We start from the raw sequence: 20,761 nt of genomic DNA, 5'->3' as shown, positions 1-20,761 counted from the left end.
GTTAATTGCTTATATTATTTATCTGTTGTTATTTATATACAGATGTGTGTAAGTAGGTGTGTGGCCTATATGTATGTAGATTTACATGCATATATACAAACATTGTTATTGAAGGATATAAGTATGTATTCATGCGTGTTAGTTGTTAGCAGTAGCAAATTGGAGAACATGGTGGGCTCAATCAATTAATTTGTGTCAATAATAAATTTGCTATAGTACAATTTAAGCATTTATATTTAAACATATTAATATACTGGAAAAAAGCATTTGTATCAAATATCACTTTTTGAATGTAGTGCTTAGTTGGAATAGTGGTAAATGACTTGTGCATGGAGAAGATCTTAAATAACTATTAAAAGTAAAGGAATGACTGTCAAAAAATAAGCAATGTAATTTAGTAAGCCAACTTTAATTCCCGCACGCGCCATTATAGGGGCATTGGGAATGTACGGTTAAAAATGCATGTAATGATAGATATTTAAACTGCATGTACTGTTAATGTTTTGCATGTACTGTTAATGTTTTGCATGTATTCAACTTTTGTAATTCTCTGAATAAAGATCTTTTGAACTTGAACTTGAACACACACACACACACACACACACACACACACACACACACACACACACACACACACCACACACACACACACACACACACACACACACAACACACACACACACACACACGCACGCACGCACGCACGCACGCACGCACGCACGCACGCACGCACGCACGCACGCACGCGCACGCACGCACGCACGCACGCACGCACGCACGCACGCACGCACGCACGCACGCACGCACGCACGCACGCACGCACGCACGCACGCACGCACGCACGCACACGCACGCACGCACGCACGCACGCACGCACGCACGCACGCACGCACGCACGCACGCACGCACACGCACGCACGCACGCACGCACGCACGCACGCACGCACGCACGCACGCACGCACGCACGCACGCACGCACGCACGCACAGCACGCACGCACGCACACGCACGCACGCACGCACGCACACGCACGCACGCACGCACGCACGCACGCACGCACGCACGCACGCACGCACGCACGCACGCACGCACGCACGCACGCACGCACGCACGCACACGCGCACGCACGCACACGCACGCACGCACGCAACGCACGCACGCACGCACGCACGCACGCACGCACGCACGCACGCACGCACGCACGCACGCACGCACGCACGCACGCACGCACGCACGCACGCACGCACGCACGCACGCACGCACGCACGCACGCACGCACGCACGCACGCACGCACGCACGCACGCACGCACGCACGCACGCACGCACGCACGCACGCACGCACGCACGCACGCACGCACGCACGCACGCAACGAAGACAACAACGTAGTGGTGCACGTAGCCACGAAGGATACTGCAAGTACTCCTTTGAAGGGGATGTTGACAAAGATAGGACGTATGGAGGAGGCCATAGAGCATCTAATCCAAGTATTGGATGATAGGAACAAAAGGACCGTAAATGGTGGTACTCGGGCACTTGCGTACAAGGTACGAAATGCATTTGCCAGCATCACAAGCGAGTTAAAGGAAATGCATACATATAAAGAGTCTTCACACCGCCAAAGCAGAGGGCTCAACCACTAAATTGCGTCCGAAAAAGACCTGTTCCAGACGCCAGGAATGACATGCTGGCAGAGCCCCCTCCAAAGCATGCCAGTAAAAAGGAAAGAGCGCACACCCCCCGAAAGAGCTACCAAGAAGGTGACTCTAAGGGAAATAGCCATACAACCCGAAGCTCAGGCCTCGCAGAGTGCAACACAAAAGCACCAGAAATGCGCAACACCAAGAGAAGGAGCCCATTCAACAGGAACCTGTAGAAGAAATGGATTGGAGCCAGACTACGGGGAAAAAGAAAAAGAGGAAGATGCAAACAAATGAAGAAAGAAGAAAGAAGGCCTACGAACAGCGCAAGAAAAGGGCGTTACCAAAAGCACTCCTCGTTAGTGCCCAGGGAAGCACAACTTACGCTGAGATTCTAAGAAAAGTCAAAGCTGGCCTACACGATGCCGGATGGAGGACAACATCGACAAGATCAGGAGGACAACCAAAAATGAACAAATTGTTGATAGTTCTTGACAGAAAGAATGGGGACAAATTGGAATCGCTCCAAAGGAAAGTGACGGACTTACTGGGCAACGAAGCAGTAGTAATTGGCAAGTCGCATGAGGTGGAACTCACGATAAGAGATCTTGAGGAAACAACCACGGTGCAGGAAGTAAAAGCGGCCCTACAGAAAGCAGCAGGCAGTGAGTCCATAATAACGGACAATTGCATAAGATCGTTACGAACTGCATACAAGGGGACCCAAGTTAGCCTCGGTCAAACTACCAGACGAAGTTGCTCAAAAAGGTCATGGGCGAACGGGGCAGAATACGTGTTCGGTCTAGTGAATTGTCCAATTAAGGAAGTCATCAGACCGACAAAATGTTTTCAAGTGTTGGAACCCAGGGCACATTGCCAGTATTTGCCGTAGTCAAATTGACAGGTCAAACAACTGCCTAAAGTGCGGTCAGGCAGGTCACAAAATAGCCAACTGCACGAAAAAGTCCGCGCTGTATACTGTGCGCCGAAAGAGACAAAGACCACCAGCACATAGTGGGTAGGTACAAATGTGTTGTCTTCCACGAGAAGAACAAGAGCAACACTGCCAGAAGAGAATGAAAGTATTACAGCAACAATTTAAATCATTGTGAGCTGGCGCATGGATCTGCTCACCCAAACGGTCATAGAGATGAAGATAGACCTGGCCATTGTCGCTGATCCCCTACACTAGACTCAAGACGCAGGCATGGGTGACAGACGCCACAGGTAAGGCTGCCATCTGGTCATGCAGAAATCGGACCTTTGAGGACCAAGTCGACAGCACGCAAAGGTGGTTTATCAGGGCCAAGCTTGGAAATGTACACTTTTATAGCGTATATGCTCCTCCCAGTTTAGATATCAACGAGTTCATCACGGATTTACTTGATAGACTGGTCGAGGATGTTAAAGAGCACTCCCCCTGCGTGATAGCCGGGGACTTAAATGCCTGGGCAGAGTGGGACTGGGGCAGTAAGAAAACCAATACCAGAGGAACTGAGCTGCTACGGACGGTGTCCTGCTTGGACATGGTTTTCCTCAACAGAGGGACCACGCCGACTTTTGAGACGGACAATGGAAGCTCCATCATTGATCTGACCATAGCCAGCTCTAACATCGTCAGAAGAAGGGAATGACTGGACAGTCCACGACCTTTTCAACGAGAGCGACCATCGGCTCATCAGCTGGACGGTAACAAGGAGAACCAGCAAAAAACAGATCTCTGCACAAAACGACGAACCTCCGAGGATGGAATGCCAATAAATTTGACGCAGAACTATTCCAAGAAGCATTCAATAGTGAACCCATTGTCGCTAGCAGCGCACATGAGGAAACAGAAAAAGTAATGCGCAGAGTTGCCCTTGCCTGCGACGCCACGATGACGCGGAAAACGGCCAAAAAAACGAACACACCCGCCGATGTACTGGTGGAATAGTGATACTGCCAAAAGTCGCCAAGAAACCATTCAGGCAAGAAGAAAAGCCACGCGAGCTAGGAAAAAGCCGAACTATAGAGACCTGAAGGAGTCTCATAGAGCAGCGCGACTAAAACTAACGAAAGCGATCAAAAGCAGCAAGGCACATTGCTGGAATGAACTGCTTGAAGAGGTAGACTGCGACCCATGGGGTAGACCATATAAGGTGGTATTGAAAAAAGGTGAAAACTCAGCCACAGTCCCTCACCCACTTGCCCGGACTTGCTGGATAGGATTGTCACAAATCTTTTCCCACAAACACCCGGAGCTTGAGATCGGTGACCTCCAGCTCAGAGCATCCCGATACCGCTGATATCATTGAGGAGCTAAACATCGCGAGTGCAAGACTGGGAAACAAGAAGGCTCCCGGACCTGACGGCATCCCAAATGTTGCCCTAAAAAAGTGCGATAAAGCTGGTACCGAACATGTTTCTCCACATGTACAACAGATGCTTGGAAGAAGGCTACTTCCCAGACAAATGGAAGCTGCAGAGGCTGGTTCTTCTCTTAAAAGGAAAAAAGCCACCCTATGAACCATCGGCATACCGTCCTCTCTGCATGCTTGACTCGGCAGGCAAGGTCTTCGAACGGATCATGTATGCGAGAATAGAGGTGATGGCTGAGGGGCACCTATCAGACAGACAGTTTGGATTCCGCAAAGGAAGATCAACTGTTGATGCTATTAAACCTGGTAGTCAACACAGCGAAGGAAGCCATTTCAGGAGATAGATGGAAAAAACGGCAAGAAAAATACTGCGCAGTAGTGACGCTGGACATGGAGAACGCGTTTAACTCTGCGAGGTGGGACCGAATCATGGAAACACTCGACCAGTTCGGCATCCCAAAGTACCTGCAAAAGTTAGTGGCAAGCTACTTTACAAACCAGAATTCTGCAGTATGAGACAGATGATGGAATCAAGAGATACAGGATCACTGGAGGTGTCCCACAAGGCTCGGTATTGGGACCGCTTCTGTGGATCATTATGTACAACGGCCTACTTAGATTGAGGATACCAAGGATGGTAACGTCCGTCGCTTTTGCAGATGATGTCGCCCTCGTAATTGTGGGAAAATATCTGGAGGACATCAAAAACCTATTCAAGGTGGTATTTGGTAAGTACGCCGTCTGGATGAATGAAACAAGGACTCAAGATGGCCAAGCACAAGACAGAGATAGTGCTCATAACAAGCAGGAAAGAGCTCGAAACGATCACGCTGCAAGTTGGTGAGCACGAGATCGAGTCAAAAACCATCCATCCGTTACCTCGGGGTGATGATCGATGCACGCCTCAACTTCAAATACCAAGTTGAGCATGCAAGCACTAAAGCAGCAGCTGTCGGAGGGGGCATTATCCCGTCTCATGCCAAACGTAGGTGGGCCAAAACCGAGACGACGAGCCCTGCTAGCGTCAGTAGTTACATCTATACTGACCTATGGCATTGCCATCTGGGCAAGTGCACTAAAACTGCAGGAGTGCCAGAGGATGATATATCCTGTAGGCCGACAAATGGCACTGAGAGTTACGAGTGCGTTCAGAACCGTCTCCAGGGATGCAGCACACGTAATCTCGGGAATACTGCCAATTGAGATTCTAGCAGAGGAATACAGGAGCTTTATACCAGTGTAGAATCCATAAACAAGAAAATGTAGATGACTGCAGAAAAAGAGAAAGACAGAAGAGTCTGGAGCACTGGCAAGCCCACTGGGACAACTCCGAAAAGGTAGATGGACACATCAGCTCATACCGAGTCTAGCAGATTGGATAAATCGCCAACATGGATATCCTAAGCTACTAACCTGACGCAGGTACTCACGGGACACGGGTGCTTCCGTAAATACTTACACAAGTATAAACACGAGGACTCACCAGAGTGCCCAAAGTGTCGAGGGATAGAGGAGGACGCGAGGCATGTGTTTTTCACATGTCCGAGATTTGACTTGCAGCGACGAAAGCTTGAAAGATTAAGTGATGTGGTGATTACGCCAGAAAACTTAGTAAAAAAATGCTCGCATCTGAAACCAAATGGAAAGCAGCAACGGACTTCTCCAGGGAAGTCATCGAAGAGCTAAGGAAGGAAGAAAAGAAAAGGAGGGAAGAGCGAGACAGAAGGGCGAGACGCCAGGCTAATGGAATAGTGAACTCTCCACACAAAAGTAGAGGAAGAGCGAAATCGCTTAAATGCCTTCCCCCCGTGAAGTAATACCTAGCGGCAGTCCCGCGGGGGGGACAAAGGCTGGGTGAAGAGAGGTTTACGTTTTTTAGTCGGTATGGTCTTGGTAACCACATGGACCAAAAATCCATAGGCCAAGATCGAGCCCGGCACTACGTGCGTAAAGAGCATTTTTTTCCTCCTCTCTAAAAAAAAAAAAAAAAAAAAAAAAAAAAAAAAAAAAAAAAAAAAAAAAAAAAAACACACACACACACACACACACACACACACACACACACACACACACACACACACACACACACACACACACACAACACACACAACACACACACACACACACGCACACTCCGCTACGCCGGTCCAAGCCCGGGACCCTGTCACTCAAGAGGCAGGGGAGGAGGAGGGGTGAGGAGTATCAACCTCGTTAAAAAAACCAAGGAGCATCTGGCCCGGATGCTAGCACCTTGTTAAAGGGCTCCTGCCTAGGACACAGGGATAGGGGAAGGAACCCCGAATAATAAACCAATTATGAGTAGTGCGTCTAAAACAACGACTACCCCAAGTGGGTACCGGACATCCCGGGAATCCCACCGATGGTTCCGATCGGGTGCAAGCCCCGGTGGCCGTCGCCGGCTCCATGGATTTTGGGGGAGCCAAGATCACGAAAACACCAACGAAGACAACAACGTAGTGGTGCACTTAGCCACGAAGGATACTGCAAGTCTCCTTTGAAGGGGATGTTGACAAAAGATAGGACGTATGGAGGAGGCCATAGAGCATCTAATCCAAGTATTGGATGATAGGAACAAAAGGACCGTAAATGGTGGTACTCGGGCACTTGCGTACAAGGTACGAAATGCATTTGCCAGCATCAAAAGCGAGTTAAAGGAAATGCATACATATAAAGAGTCTTCACCGCCAAAGCAGAGGGCTCAACCACTTAAATTGCGTCCGAAAAGACCTGTTCCAGACGCCAGGAATGACATGCTGGCAGAGCCCCTCCAAAGCATGCCCAGTAAAAAGGAAAGAGCGCACACCCCACCCCGAAAGAGCTACCAAGAAGATGACTCCTCTAACGGAAATAGCCATACAACCCGAAGCTCAGGCCTCGCAAGAGTGCAACACAAAGCACCAGAAATGCGCAACACCAAGAGAAGGAGCCCATTCAACAGGAACCTGTACAAGAAATGGATTGGAGCCAGACTACGGGGAAAAAGAAAAAGAGAAGATGCAAACAAATGAAGAAAGAAGAAAGAAGGCCTACGAACAGCGCAAGGAAAAGGGCGTTTTACCAAAAGCACTCCTCGTTAGTGCCCAGGGGAAGCACAACTTACGCTGAGATTCTAAGAAAAGTCAAAGCTGGCCTACACGATGCCGGGATGGAGGACAACATCGACAAGATCAGGAGGACAACCAAAAATGACAAATTGTTGATAGTTCTTGACAGAAAGAATGGGGACAAATTGGAATCGCTCCAAAAGGAAAGTGACGGACTTACTGGGCAACGAAGCAGTAGTAATTGGCAAGTCGCATGAGGTGGAACTCACCGATAAGAGATCTTGAGGAAACAACCACGGTGCAGGAAGTAAAAGCGGCCCCTACAGAAAGCAGCAGGCAGTGAGTCCATAATAAACGGACAATTGCATAAGATCGTTACGAAACTGCATACAAGGGGACCCAAGTAGCCTCGGTCAAACTACCAACGAAGTTGCTCAAAAGGTCATGGGCGAACGGGGCAGAATACGTGTCGGTCTAGTGAATTGTCCAATTAAGGAAGTCATCAGAACCGACAAAATGTTTCAAGTGTGTTGGAACCCAGGGCACATTGCCAGTATTTGCCGTAGTCAAATTGACAGGTCAAACAACTGCCTAAAGTTGCGGTCAGGCAGGTCACAAAATAGCCAACTGCACGAAAAGTCCGCGCTGTATACTGTGCGCCGACAGAGACAAAGACCACCAGCACATAGTGGGTAGTTACAAATGTGTTGTCTTCCACGAGAAGAACAAAAGCAACACTGCCAGAAGAATGAAAGTATTACAGCACAATTTAAATCATTGTGAGCTGGCGCATGATCTGCTCACCCAAACGGTCATAGAGATGAAGATAGACCCTGGCCATTGTCGCTGATCCCTACACTAGACTCAAGACGCAGGCATGGGTGACAGACGCCACAGGTAAGGCTGCCATCTGGTCATGCAGAAATCGGACCTTTGAGACCAAGTCGACAGCACGCAAAGGTGGTTTATCAGGGCCAAGCTTGGAAATGTACACTTTTATAGCGTATATGCTCCTCCCAGTTTAGATATCAACGAGGTTCACCGGATTTACTTGATAGACTGGTCGAGGATGTTAAAGAGCACTCCCCCTGCGTGATAGCCGGGGACTTAAATGCCTGGGCAGTGGACTGGGGCAGTAAGAAAACCAATACCAGAGGAACTGAGGCTGCTACGGACGGTGTCCTGCTTGGACATGGTTTTCCTCAACAGAGGGACCACGCCGACTTTTGAGACGGACAATGGAAGCTCCATCATTGATCTGACCATAGCCAGCTCTAACATCGTCAGAAGAGGGAATGACTGGACAGTCCACGACCTTTTCAACGAGAGCGACCATCGGCTCATCAGCTGGACGGTAACAAGTAGAACCAGCAAAAAACAGATCTCTGCACAAAACGACGAACCTCCGAGGATGGAATGCCAATAAATTTGACGCAGAACTATTCCAAGAAAGCATTCAATAGTGAACCCATTGTCGCTAGCAGCGCACATGAGGAAACAGAAAAAGTAATGCGCAGAGTTGCCCTTGCCTGCGACGCCACGATGACGCGGAAACGGCCAAAAAAACGAACACCCGGCCGATGTACTGGTGGAATAGTGATACTGCCAAAAGTCGCCAAGAAACCATTCAGGCAAGAAGAAAAGCCACGCGAGCTAGGAAAAAGCCGAACTATAGAGACCTGAAGGAGTCTCATAGAGCCAGCGCGACTAAAACTAACGAAAAGCGATCAAAAGCAGCAAGGCACATTGCTGGAATGAACTGCTTGAAGAGGTAGACTGCGACCCATGGGGTAGACCATATAAGGTGGTATTTGAAAAAGGTGAAAACTCAGCCACAGTTCCTCACTACCACCACTTGCCCGGACTTGCTGGATAGGATTGTCACAAATCTTTTCCCACAACACCCGGAGCTTGAGATCGGTGACCTCAGCTCAGAGCATCCGATACCGCTGATATCATTAGAGGAGCTAAACATCGCGAGTGCAAGACTGGGAAACAAGAAGGCTCCCGGACCTGACGGCATCCCAAATGTTGCCCTAAAAAGTGCGATAAAGCTGGCACCGAACATGTTTCTCCACATGTACAACAGATGCTTGGAAGAAGGCTACTTCCCAGACAAATGGAAGCTGCAGAGGCTGGTAATCTTCTCTTAAAAGGAAAAAAGCCACCCTATGAACCATCGGCATACCGTCCTCTCTGCATGCTTGACTCGGCAGGCAAGGTCTCGAACGGATCATGTATGCGAGAATAGAGGTGATGGCTGAGGGGCACCTATCGGACAGACAGTTTGGATTCCGCAAAGGAAGATCAACTGTTGATGCTATTAACCTGGTAGTCAACACAGCGAAGGAAGCCTTTTCAGGAGATAGATGGAAAAACGGCAAGAAAAAAATACTGCGCAGTAGTGGGACGCTGGACATGGAGAACGCGTTTAACCTCTGCGAGGTGGGACCGAATCATGGAAACACTCGACCAGTTCGGCATCCCAAAGTACCTGCAAAAGTTAGTGGCAAGCTACTTTACAAACAGAATTCTGCAGTATGAGACAGATGATGGAATCAAGAGATACAGGATCACTGGAGGTGTCCCACAAGGCTCGGTATTGGGACCGCTTCTGTGGATCATTATGTACAACGGCCTCCTACTTAGATTGAGGATACCAAGGATGGTAACGTCCGTCGCTTTTGCAGATGATGTCGCCCTCGTAATTGTGGGAAAATAATCTGGAGTGACATCAAAAACCTATTCAAGGTGGTATTTGGTAAGTACGCCGTTTTTGGATGAATGAACAAGGACTCAAGATGGCCAAGCACAAGACAGAGATAGTGCTCATAACAAGCAGGAAAGAGCTCGAAACGATCACGCTGCACAAGTTTGGTGAGCACGAGATCGAGTCAAAACCATCCATCCGTTACCTCGGGCTGATCGGGGTGATGATCGATGCACGCCTCAACTTCAAATACCAAGTTGAGCATGCAAGCACTAAAGCAGCAGCTGTCGGAGGGGCATTATCCCCGTCTCATGCCAAACGTAGGTGGGCCAAAACCGAGACGACGAGCCCTGCTAGCGTCAGGTAGTTTTTACATCGATACTGACCTATGGCATTGCCATCTGGGCAATGCACTAAAACTGCAGGAGTGCCAGAGGATGATATATCCTGTAGCCGACAAATGGCACTGAGAGTTACGAGTGCGTTCAGAACCGTCTCCAGGGATGCAGCACACGTTAATCTCGGGAATACTGCCAAATTGAGATTCTAGCAGAGGAATACAGGAGCTTATATACCAGTGTAGAATCCATAAACAAGAAAAAATGTAGATGACTGCAGAAAAAGAGAAAGACAGAAGAGTCTGGAGCACTGGCAAGCCCACTGGGACAACTCCGAAAAGGGTAAGATGGACACATCAGCTCATACTGAGTCTAGCAGATTGGATAAATCGCCAACAAGGATATCCTAGCTACTACCCTGACGCAGGTACTTCACGGGACACGGGTGCTTCCGTAAATACTTACACAAGTATAAACACGAGGACTCACCAGAGTGCCCAAAGTGTCGAGGGATAGAGGAGGACGCGAGGCATGTGTTTTTCACATGTCCGAGATTTGACTTGCAGCGACGAAAGCTTGAAAGATTAAGTGATGTGGTGATTACGCCAGAAAACTTAGTAAAAGAAATGCTCGCATCTGAAACCAAATGGAAAGCAGCAACGGACTTCTCCAGGGAAGTCATCGAAGAGCTAAGGAAGGAAGAAAAGAAAAGGAGGGAAGAGCGAGACAGAAGGGCGAGGAACGCCAGGCTATGGAATAGTGAACTCTCCCACACAAAAGTAGAGGAAGAGCGAAATCGCTTAAATGCCTTCCCCCGTGAAGTAATACCTAGCGGCAGTCCCCGCGGGGGACAAAGGCTGGGTGAAGAGAGGTTTACGTTTTAAGTCGGTATGGGTCTTGGTAACCACATGGACCAAAAATCCATAGGCCAAGATCGAGCCCCGGCACTACGTGCGTAAAGAGCATTTTTTTTTCCTCTCTAAAAAAAAAAAAAAAAAAAAAAAAAAAAAAAAAAAAAAAAAAAAAAAAAACACCCACACACACACACACACACACACACACACACAACACACACACACACACACGCACACTCCGCTACGCCGGTCCCAAGCCCGGGACCCTGTCACTCAAGAGGCAGGGGAGGAGGAGGGGGAGGAGTATCAACCTCGTTAAAAAACCAAGGAGCATCTGGCCCGGATGCTAGCACCTTGTTAAAGGGCTCCTGCCTAGGACACAGGATAGGGGAAGGAACCCCGAATAATAAACCAATTATGAGTAGTGCGTCTAAAACAACACTACCCCAAGTGGGTACCGGACATCCCGGGAATCCCACCGATGGTTCCGATCGGGTGCAAGCCCCGGTGGCCGTCGCCGGCTCCATGGATTTTGGGGGGAGCCAAGATCACGAAAACACCAACGAAGACAACAACGTAGTGGTGCACTTAGCCACGAAGGATACTGCAAGTACTCCTTTGAAGGGGATGTTGACAAAGATAGGACGTATGGAGGAGGCCATAGAGCATCTAATCCAAGTATTGGATGATAGGAACAAAAGGACCGTAAATGGTGGTACTCGGGCACTTGCGTACAAGGTACGAAATGCATTTGCCAGCATCAAAAGCGAGTTAAAGGAAATGCATACATATAAAGAGTCTTCACCGCCAAAGCAGAGGGCTCAACCACTAAATTGCGTCCGAAAAGACCTGTTCCAGACGCCAGGAATGACATGCTGGCAGAGCCCCCTCCAAAGCATGCCAGTAAAAAGGAAAGAGCGCACACCCCCCGAAAGAGCTACCAAGAAGATGACTCTAACGGAAATAGCCATACAACCCGAAGCTCAGGCCTCGCAGAGTGCAACACAAGGCACCAGAAATGCGCAACACCAAGAGAAGGAGCCCATTCAACAGGAACCTGTACAAGAAATGGATTGGAGCCAGACTACGGGGAAAAAGAAAAAGAGGAAGATGCAAACAAATGAAGAAAGAAGAAAGAAGGCCTACGAACAGCGCAAGAAAAGGGCGTTACCAAAAGCACTCCTCGTTAGTGCCCAGGGAAGCACAACTTACGCTGAGATTCTAAGAAAAGTCAAAGCTGGCCTACACGATGCCGGGATGGAGGACAACATCGACAAGATCAGGAGGACAACCAAAAATGACAAATTGTTGATAGTTCTTGACAGAAAGAATGGGGACAAATTGGAATCGCTCCAAAGGAAAGTGACGGACTTACTGGGCAACGAAGCAGTAGTAATTGGCAAGTCGCATGAGGTGGAACTCACGATAAGAGATCTTGAGGAAACAACCACGGTGCAGGAAGTAAAAGCGGCCCTACAGAAAGCAGCAGGCAGTGAGTCCATAATAACGGACAATTGCATAAGATCGTTACGAACTGCATACAAGGGGACCCAAGTAGCCTCGGTCAAACTACCAGACGAAGTTGCTCAAAAGGTCATGGGCGAACGGGGCAGAATACGTGTCGGTCTAGTGAATTGTCCAATTAAGGAAGTCATCAGACCGACAAAATGTTTCAAGTGTTGGAACCCAGGGCACATTGCCAGTATTTGCCGTAGTCAAATTGACAGGTCAAACAACTGCCTAAAGTGCGGTCAGGCAGGTCACAAAATAGCCAACTGCACGAAAAGTCCGCGCTGTATACTGTGCGCCGAAAGAGACAAAGACCACCAGCACATAGTGGGTAGTTACAAATGTGTTGTCTTCCACGAGAAGAACAAGAGCAACACTGCCAGAAGAGAATGAAAGTATTACAGCACAATTTAAATCATTGTGAGCTGGCGCATGATCTGCTCACCCAAACGGTCATAGAGATGAAGATAGACCTGGCCATTGTCGCTGATCCCTACACTAGACTCAAGACGCAGGCATGGGTGACAGACGCCACAGGTAAGGCTGCCATCTGGTCATGCAGAAATCGGACCTTTGAGGACCAAGTCGACAGCACGCAAAGGTGGTTTATCAGGGCCAAGCTTGGAAATGTACACTTTTATAGCGTATATGCTCCTCCCAGTTTAGATATCAACGAGTTCACGGATTTACTTGATAGACTGGTCGAGGATGTTAAAGAGCACTCCCCCTGCGTGATAGCCGGGGACTTAAATGCCTGGGCAGTGGACTGGGGCAGTAAGAAAACCAATACCAGAGGAACTGAGCTGCTACGGACGGTGTCCTGCTTGGACATGGTTTTCCTCAACAGAGGGACCACGCCGACTTTTGAGACGGACAATGGAAGCTCCATCATTGATCTGACCATAGCCAGCTCTAACATCGTCAGAAGAGGGAATGACTGGACAGTCCACGACCTTTTCAACGAGAGCGACCATCGGCTCATCAGCTGGACGGTAACAAGAGAACCAGCAAAAAACAGATCTCTGCACAAAACGACGAACCTCCGAGGATGGAATGCCAATAAATTTGACGCAGAACTATTCCAAGAAGCATTCAATAGTGAACCCATTGTCGCTAGCAGCGCACATGAGGAAACAGAAAAAGTAATGCGCAGAGTTGCCCTTGCCTGCGACGCCACGATGACGCGGAAAACGGCCAAAAAACGAACACCCGCCGATGTACTGGTGGAATAGTGATACTGCCAAAAGTCGCCAAGAAACCATTCAGGCAAGAAGAAAAGCCACGCGAGCTAGGAAAAAGCCGAACTATAGAGACCTGAAGGAGTCTCATAGAGCAGCGCGACTAAAACTAACGAAAGCGATCAAAAGCAGCAAGGCACATTGCTGGAATGAACTGCTTGAAGAGGTAGACTGCGACCCATGGGGTAGACCATATAAGGTGGTATTGAAAAAGGTGAAAACTCAGCCACAGTCCTCACCCACTTGCCCGGACTTGCTGGATAGGATTGTCACAAATCTTTTCCCACAACACCCGGAGCTTGAGATCGGTGACCTCAGCTCAGAGCATCCGATACCGCTGATATCATTAGAGGAGCTAAACATCGCGAGTGCAAGACTGGGAAACAAGAAGGCTCCCGGACCTGACGGCATCCCAAATGTTGCCCTAAAAAGTGCGATAAAGCTGGCACCGAACATGTTTCTCCACATGTACAACAGATGCTTGGAAGAAGGCTACTTCCCAGACAAATGGAAGCTGCAGAGGCTGGTTCTTCTCTTAAAAGGAAAAAAGCCACCCTATGAACCATCGGCATACCGTCCTCTCTGCATGCTTGACTCGGCAGGCAAGGTCTTCGAACGGATCATGTATGCGAGAATAGAGGTGATGGCTGAGGGGCACCTATCGGACAGACAGTTTGGATTCCGCAAAGGAAGATCAACTGTTGATGCTATTAACCTGGTAGTCAACACAGCGAAGGAAGCCATTTCAGGAGATAGATGGAAAAACGGCAAGAAAAAATACTGCGCAGTAGTGACGCTGGACATGGAGAACGCGTTTAACTCTGCGAGGTGGGACCGAATCATGGAAACACTCGACCAGTTCGGCATCCCAAAGTACCTGCAAAAGTTAGTGGCAAGCTACTTTACAAACAGAATTCTGCAGTATGAGACAGATGATGGAATCAAGAGATACAGGATCACTGGAGGTGTCCCACAAGGCTCGGTATTGGGACCGCTTCTGTGGATCATTATGTACAACGGCCTACTTAGATTGAGGATACCAAGGATGGTAACGTCCGTCGCTTTTGCAGATGATGTCGCCCTCGTAATTGTGGGAAAATATCTGGAGGACATCAAAAACCTATTCAAGGTGGTATTTGGTAAGTACGCCGTTTGGATGAATGAACAAGGACTCAAGATGGCCAAGCACAAGACAGAGATAGTGCTCATAACAAGCAGGAAAGAGCTCGAAACGATCACGCTGCAAGTTGGTGAGCACGAGATCGAGTCAAAAACCATCCATCCGTTACCTCGGGGTGATGATCGATGCACGCCTCAACTTCAAATACCAAGTTGAGCATGCAAGCACTAAAGCAGCAGCTGTCGGAGGGGCATTATCCCGTCTCATGCCAAACGTAGGTGGGCCAAAACCGAGACGACGAGCCCTGCTAGCGTCAGTAGTTACATCGATACTGACCTATGGCATTGCCATCTGGGCAAGTGCACTAAAACTGCAGGAGTGCCAGAGGATGATATATCCTGTAGGCCGACAAATGGCACTGAGAGTTACGAGTGCGTTCAGAACCGTCTCCAGGGATGCAGCACACGTAATCTCGGGAATACTGCCAATTGAGATTCTAGCAGAGGAATACAGGAGCTTATACCAGTGTAGAATCCATAAACAAGAAAATGTAGATGACTGCAGAAAAAGAGAAAGACAGAAGAGTCTGGAGCACTGGCAAGCCCACTGGGACAACTCCGAAAAGGGTAGATGGACACATCAGCTCATACCGAGTCTAGCAGATTGGATAAATCGCCAACATGGATATCCTAGCTACTACCTGACGCAGGTACTCACGGGACACGGGTGCTTCCGTAAATACTTACACAAGTATAAACACGAGGACTCACCAGAGTGCCCAAAGTGTCGAGGGATAGAGGAGGACGCGAGGCATGTGTTTTTCACATGTCCGAGATTTGACTTGCAGCGACGAAAGCTTGAAAGATTAAGTGATGTGGTGATTACGCCAGAAAACTTAGTAAAAGAAATGCTCGCATCTGAAACCAAATGGAAAGCAGCAACGGACTTCTCCAGGGAAGTCATCGAAGAGCTAAGGAAGGAAGAAAAGAAAAGGAGGGAAGAGCGAGACAGAAGGGCGAGACGCCAGGCTATGGAATAGTGAATTCTCCACACAAAAGTAGAGGAAGAGCGAAATCGCTTAAATGCCTTCCCCCGTGAAGTAATACCTAGCGGCAGTCCCGCGGGGGGACAAAGGCTGGGTGAAGAGAGGTTTACGTTTTAGTCGGTATGGGTCTTGGTAACCACATGGACCAAAAATCCATAGGCCAAGATCGAGCCCGGCACTACGTGCGTAAAGAGCATTTTTTTTCCTCTCTAAAAAAAAAAAAAAAAAAAACACACACGCACACACGCACGCACGCACGCACGCACGCACGCACGCACGAACGCACGCACGCACGCACGCACGCACGCACGCACGCACGCACGCACGCACGCACGCACGCACGCACGCACACACACACACACACACACACACACACAGTGCTTGTACGGCTGTACGTGTTCAAATATAGAAATAGTCGATAATGTAAAATATTTAGGAATGTACGTTGACTCTCAGTTAAAGTGGGGATTCCACGTAACGTACCTGACAAAGAAACTGAGGAAAATCAATTATGCGTTGTACCACATGAAACAGTTTTTGACTAGCGAATTATTATTAAAGTTATACATGTCATGGTTCGAGAGCACAATGAGATATGGGATCGTACACTATGGTGGTACCTTTAGCACGGTGTTGCAGCCTGTGGTAATGAGTCAGAGGCATGCTTTGCGAACGGTATTTGGACTTCGGCGTACGGACAGAGCTAGTTACTTGTTCACTGATAACCATATCCTAACTTTCAAACAAGTGTATGAGTCTAACGTATTGATGTATGTTTATAAACACTTGCAGGATTATCCCATTAAAATGACGTACAGGGAAACAAGAGCTGCTCAATTAACACTTCTCGATGTACCAAATTATTTTAAAGAAATTGCCAGACATCAGTTTTCCTATGTTGGCCCAAAGATGTTTAATGAATTGGTTGAGAGATATGGCAATGGTATATATTTTGAACGAAAGCCTAAATTTAAGATGAAATGTTTAAAATTTATAATGGAAAATGTATAAAGTTCATATCAGGAGTAAGTCTGGAATTTAACCTGTTTTCTGTCTTTGTTGTTGATATATTTATTGTTTATTTAATATTTATTATTTATTTAATATTTATTATTTATTTAATATTTATTAATAAAATTATATGTACTGTTATTGTTGTTATGTTAATTTATTGTTGTTATTTGTTGATTTGTTTCTATGTTTATACCTTGTTAATTGCTTATATTATTTATCTCTTGTTATTTATATACAGATGTGTGTAAGTAGGTGTGTGGCCTATATGTATGTAGATTTACATGCATATATGCAAACATTGTTATTGAAGGATATAAGTATGTATTCATGCGTGTTAGTTGTTAGCAGTAGCAAATTGGAGAACATGGTGGGCTCAATCAATTAATTTGTGTCATAATAAATTTACTATAGTACAATTTAAGCATTTATATTTAAACATATTAATATACTGGAAAAAAGCATTTGTATCAAATATCACTTTTTGAATGTAGTGCTTGGTTGGAATAATGGTAAATGACTTGTGCATGGAGAAGATCTTAAATAACTATTAAAAGTAAAGGAATGACTGTCAAAAAATAAGCAATGTAATTTAGTAAGCCAACTTTAATTCCCGCACGCGCCATTATAGGGGCATTGGGAATGTACGGTTAAAAATGCATGTAATGATAGATATTTAAACTGCATGTACTGTTAATGTCTTGCATGTATTCAACTTTTGTAATTCTCTGAATAAAGATCTTTTGAACTTGAACACACACACACACACACACACACACACACACACACACACACACACGCACGCACGCACGCACGCACGCACGCACGCACGCACGCACGCACGCACGCGCGCACACACACACACACACACATATAATTTTATGTATCTAATATAACTTTCGTTAAATTCAAAATTATGATTGCAAAGCTATAAAATAAAATGACCAAATAAAAAAAAGTTAAAGGAAGTTTTAACCTTTTTAGGTAAATGTATTACCTTCACCTTACCATAGCTCGACCAAAATTGACATGATTCAACCACTAATACGGTAATAACTATAGCGGCATTTAAGACAATTTATGCAGTTAACTGAAATAAAATGTATTAATTTACTAACGGCACTATAAGTTGGCATATAAAATGGATACACAGACTGTGCTCATTTTCTAAGTCATAGCCATAAATAAGGTTTGAAAACTTCTGTTGAAACGGTGTGTAGTACAGTGCACATAAAATGTAGGCCTACATTATTTCTTTCTAAACAAAAACAATTTTAAAATATTAACACAATTTCAGAGGTCAACGGCATTTCATTCAAGAACATTATTTTGTTGGAATTACATTTCCATGCGTAACAAAAATTAAAATTTGAATGTACTATTAAATCTACTTGTTAATGCATGAAGCCCATTGACTCAATTCGTTTATTGTTTGAACTGTAAAGCAATATTGAACAAAATTGTACATTTGTATTACAAACAACGGAGATTACATTATGTAATGAACTTAACGAAAGAGGCAGTGCAGAAAAATGGATTGTCCTGTGTCCTTTTGACCCCTCGTCTATGGTATCTTCATTGGACCAAGAGGTCACTTCAAGTATCGAGGAACTTTCTATCAAATGTTATTGCACATATGGGTAGACGAGTAGACAAGCGGACTTCCCTTTGACCTTGAAACCCATAAGATTCTTCCTTTGACAACAAGGAACTTATGTACCGAGTTTGAGGTGTCTGGTGAATATCAATAGTTACTGTAAATGCGGAAGTAGACAGACGGTAGGACTCCTCTTTGACCACAAAATGAACAGGGCTCTTTCTTAGCCGATGAAGACCTATGAACTAAGTTTAGAATCACTAGGAATTGTCTATCAAGAATTATAAACAAACGGGCAAACAGACAGATGTACTGCTCTTTGATCTTTTGATCCAAAAACCAAAACCTTCAACTATTGTTCAGACAATATCCCAGTTTTATATTGTACCTTTAGACATAGTGATTTATTAGAGGTTTTTATTGTTTCTTATTCTCTATAGTTGCAATCAACGTATCACATTTAGAAATATTTCTTATATATCTCTTTCTATTTGGTGAACTGCTACAATTTAATTTACTTATTTATTATCAACAGAATAAAATTGTTCGTTATTTCATACGAATCGTTTTAATATAATGCCATGTTTTAGTTTGAATTTTCTAAAAAATACTAATAAAAATCGAGCATTGGAGAATCTACGCAAATTTATAATTAAATACCATCTACTAACCCTTGTATATAACGTTTTACTAATCTTTTTATTTTATATAAGATCACAGCAATTAGGATCCATACTATTGAATTAAATTTATCTATGTGGACATTGAATAAAATGGTTTAATGCTAAAATAGATTAAGATGTTGTTTGTCAAAATACTTAAATAACAATACGCATCGCTGACGTAAGTTACGGAAAAAGTATATACATATTTTCTTGAAGTGTTTAGATGGTAAAATACCAAACTAAAATAAGAAATCACGTGGTACCCATTAATAAGATCTTGCCACTATTGAAATATCCTAACAAAAATTGAGCAGAAAAGAACGCAGACAGCAACATTCATCGTATTTTATCGCACACATTCATAACTGACAACGGTTACGTTTATCAACTAACTGAATTAAATATTTTGAATGAGCGAGCGCGGAGAATTTATTAGCCTACACAAACACGTTCCATACAAGCGTGTGAGGGAGTGGGCAACACCGAGGTGACTAACAGTGGAACGCCGTCTATAATTAATGAAACCAATAAAGCACGCCACACATTGTGCGGGAAGCAATAGTAAAGGGCTGTGGCCCAACAACTAACACTGGCCAATCATAGCGCTATCGATTATATCGATGATGGGCTGTGAGGCCTGTGTTGAATGGTCTCAATTGCTCCTTTCACTGCTACAGCGTACGTGAAAACATGCGCTTTGGTTACCGTTGCACTTCAAATATGCCCTCATCCTATCCCTTTACAAACACTCCCAATTCATCGAATACCGGGAATCTCGATTGGGAATCAGTGACAATATTGGATATTCGTAAGACCACACTGCACGACTCATCATGAAAGGTTTTCAGTGAATTTACAGTCTCCAAAGACACATAAGAAGGGAAGACAACTCTCTTGCAACCTAATTGTGATCATTCTGTTCCTTCTGATGAACACGGATGCTAAAAGTGTGCTATATTAGTTTGTTTATCCAAATAGTTTTGAATAGTTTTGATTGGCATCCTCGTCGTTGTATTATACCAAATTAAAAAAGGTACATAGGTGTGTAAGCTGCAATAAGCGGCAAATTGCTCAATATTATTCTTAACCAGGTGAAGTCAGCAATAAAAGAGGAATTTCATGGAAAGATGTGATTTTCCAGCACGAAAATGCTTGTCTTGTAGACGTTCAACTAACTATAGAAAGCATGAATTTTGGCTGAGACCTACTGCCTCATCACTATCATAGCCAAATTTGCTACTATCTGATTGTTACTTGTTTTATTAACTACAGACTATGCTACGTGGGAAGAATAAAAGTATGTTAGAAGTAATAAGTATGATAAAGTAAATAACTAGAGCTCAAAAATCGAGGCAAACAGTACATTTTATACAGGTTAATTATTCCTTCTAAAATGCATTAGTTTTAGTAGAGATTACTTTGAAATTTATCCAAAGTTCAATACTTATTCTATGATTATTTATTTATAAAACTAATCTGCTTCATTATGAAACATTCCTCAACATGTTTAGATCATACATATTCCATGTAAAATTGCACTAAAGTATTGGGGTTAATTTTTATTTTTCAGTTGAATTCAAACTTATATTAATGAAATTTAATCGCAAATTTCC

General features: G+C 45.4%; 1 protein-coding gene across 1 annotated transcript; it reads left to right on the top strand.

The window, feature by feature from the left end:
- Positions 1–4,891: 4,891 nt before the first annotated feature.
- On the top strand, positions 4,892–5,239 carry LOC124371908. Its single transcript, XM_046830276.1, has one exon. The coding sequence runs from the start codon at positions 4,892–4,894 to the stop codon at positions 5,237–5,239; it is 348 nt and encodes a 115-aa protein (XP_046686232.1).
- Positions 5,240–20,761: the final 15,522 nt, after the last annotated feature.

The sequence above is a fragment of the Homalodisca vitripennis genome, unplaced genomic scaffold (assembly GCF_021130785.1).
Source record: "Homalodisca vitripennis isolate AUS2020 unplaced genomic scaffold, UT_GWSS_2.1 ScUCBcl_2215;HRSCAF=6744, whole genome shotgun sequence".
In the NCBI taxonomy this organism is placed as follows: domain Eukaryota; kingdom Metazoa; phylum Arthropoda; class Insecta; order Hemiptera; family Cicadellidae; genus Homalodisca; species Homalodisca vitripennis.
The sequence above is the reverse complement of the archived record's forward strand: the minus strand, read 5'-3'. Positions and strand labels throughout refer to the sequence as shown.